Below are 1,018 nucleotides of genomic sequence, written 5' to 3' on the forward strand. Positions count from 1 at the left end.
GCCTTCATTTTGGGATAACGAGCTGTGGTTGTCAGGCAGGTTGCCAGGGAGGCTGACATCACACATCCCTTCCCTATAGATTATCATGCACAGTAGCACCATCAGTTCCTAATCTGCAAAGAGACACCCAGAGGAAGCCCTGGAGGGTGCTCTGCGTCACTGGCCCGGGTTGCTTAGCACCGCTGGACCATGGAGAGGGGGCTTGGCAGCTTTTTCCCTCTGTGTGTCCTATTGGAGAGCCAAACATAGCAGGGGAGCAGTGGAGGTGATGGCAGCGGAGGCAGGGATGCTCGAGCTGCCCTTCATCCGTGACGACCAGCTCACCCGCTGCATGAGGCTGCGATTCCAGAGCCTGCAGCAAAAGAACGGGAGGCCCCAGGATGGTGAGAAGCTGCTGCATCCCAACGAGCACGTCTACAGAGTGGATTTCATCCGGCAGCACAACCTGCGCTTCCTCCACTGGGATATCCGGCTGGAGAAACCTGGGAAGGTCACGGTGACTGGCACTTCCCAGCACTGGACTCCTGATCTCACCCACCTTATGAACAGGCAGCTGCTGGAGCCGGTGGGTATCTTCTGGAAGAAGCCAGGGGCCGAGGAGGTGCAATGCAATGAGGCAGATGCCCAGGAATTTGGGGAGCGAATAGCGGAGCTAGCCCAGATCCGCAAGGTGATGTATTTCCTCCTTGCTTTCACCGACGGCCTCGAACCAGCTCAGCTGAAGGGCTCCATTGTTTTTAAAGCCTGATCCCCTCCTGCTCAGCCCTTCTTCCTCCAGCTGTGCTTTTGTCTTTGTGTTTATTTCTCTCAGTTTGGTTTTTGGTTCAGTTTTTATGTGGCTCTTAATGAGGGATGGAATCACCGAAAAGTGGAGGACAGCTCAGCACCTCTGGAGCCCCTCAACCCTGTGAAACATTCCCATATGTGCTGTCCTTTGGATGATGGGGAGGAAGGAGCCATGAGCTTGCTGCTGTATTTGCCTGCAGTATAAGACTGCATGTGTGTGAGTTCAGCCGGG

The 1,018-nt window shown here is 55.0% G+C and overlaps 1 protein-coding gene across 1 annotated transcript; it reads left to right on the top strand.

The window, feature by feature from the left end:
* The first annotated feature begins 268 nt into the window (after window positions 1-268).
* Window positions 269-748, top strand: OMP (olfactory marker protein). Its single transcript, XM_010012178.1, has one exon. It carries the CDS (start codon window positions 269-271, stop codon window positions 746-748), a length of 480 nt encoding a protein of 159 aa, XP_010010480.1.
* Window positions 749-1,018: the final 270 nt, after the last annotated feature.

The sequence above is a fragment of the Nestor notabilis genome, unplaced genomic scaffold (assembly GCF_000696875.1).
Source record: "Nestor notabilis isolate BGI_N333 unplaced genomic scaffold, ASM69687v1 scaffold17733, whole genome shotgun sequence".
NCBI classification, from domain to species: Eukaryota; Metazoa; Chordata; class Aves; order Psittaciformes; family Psittacidae; genus Nestor; species Nestor notabilis.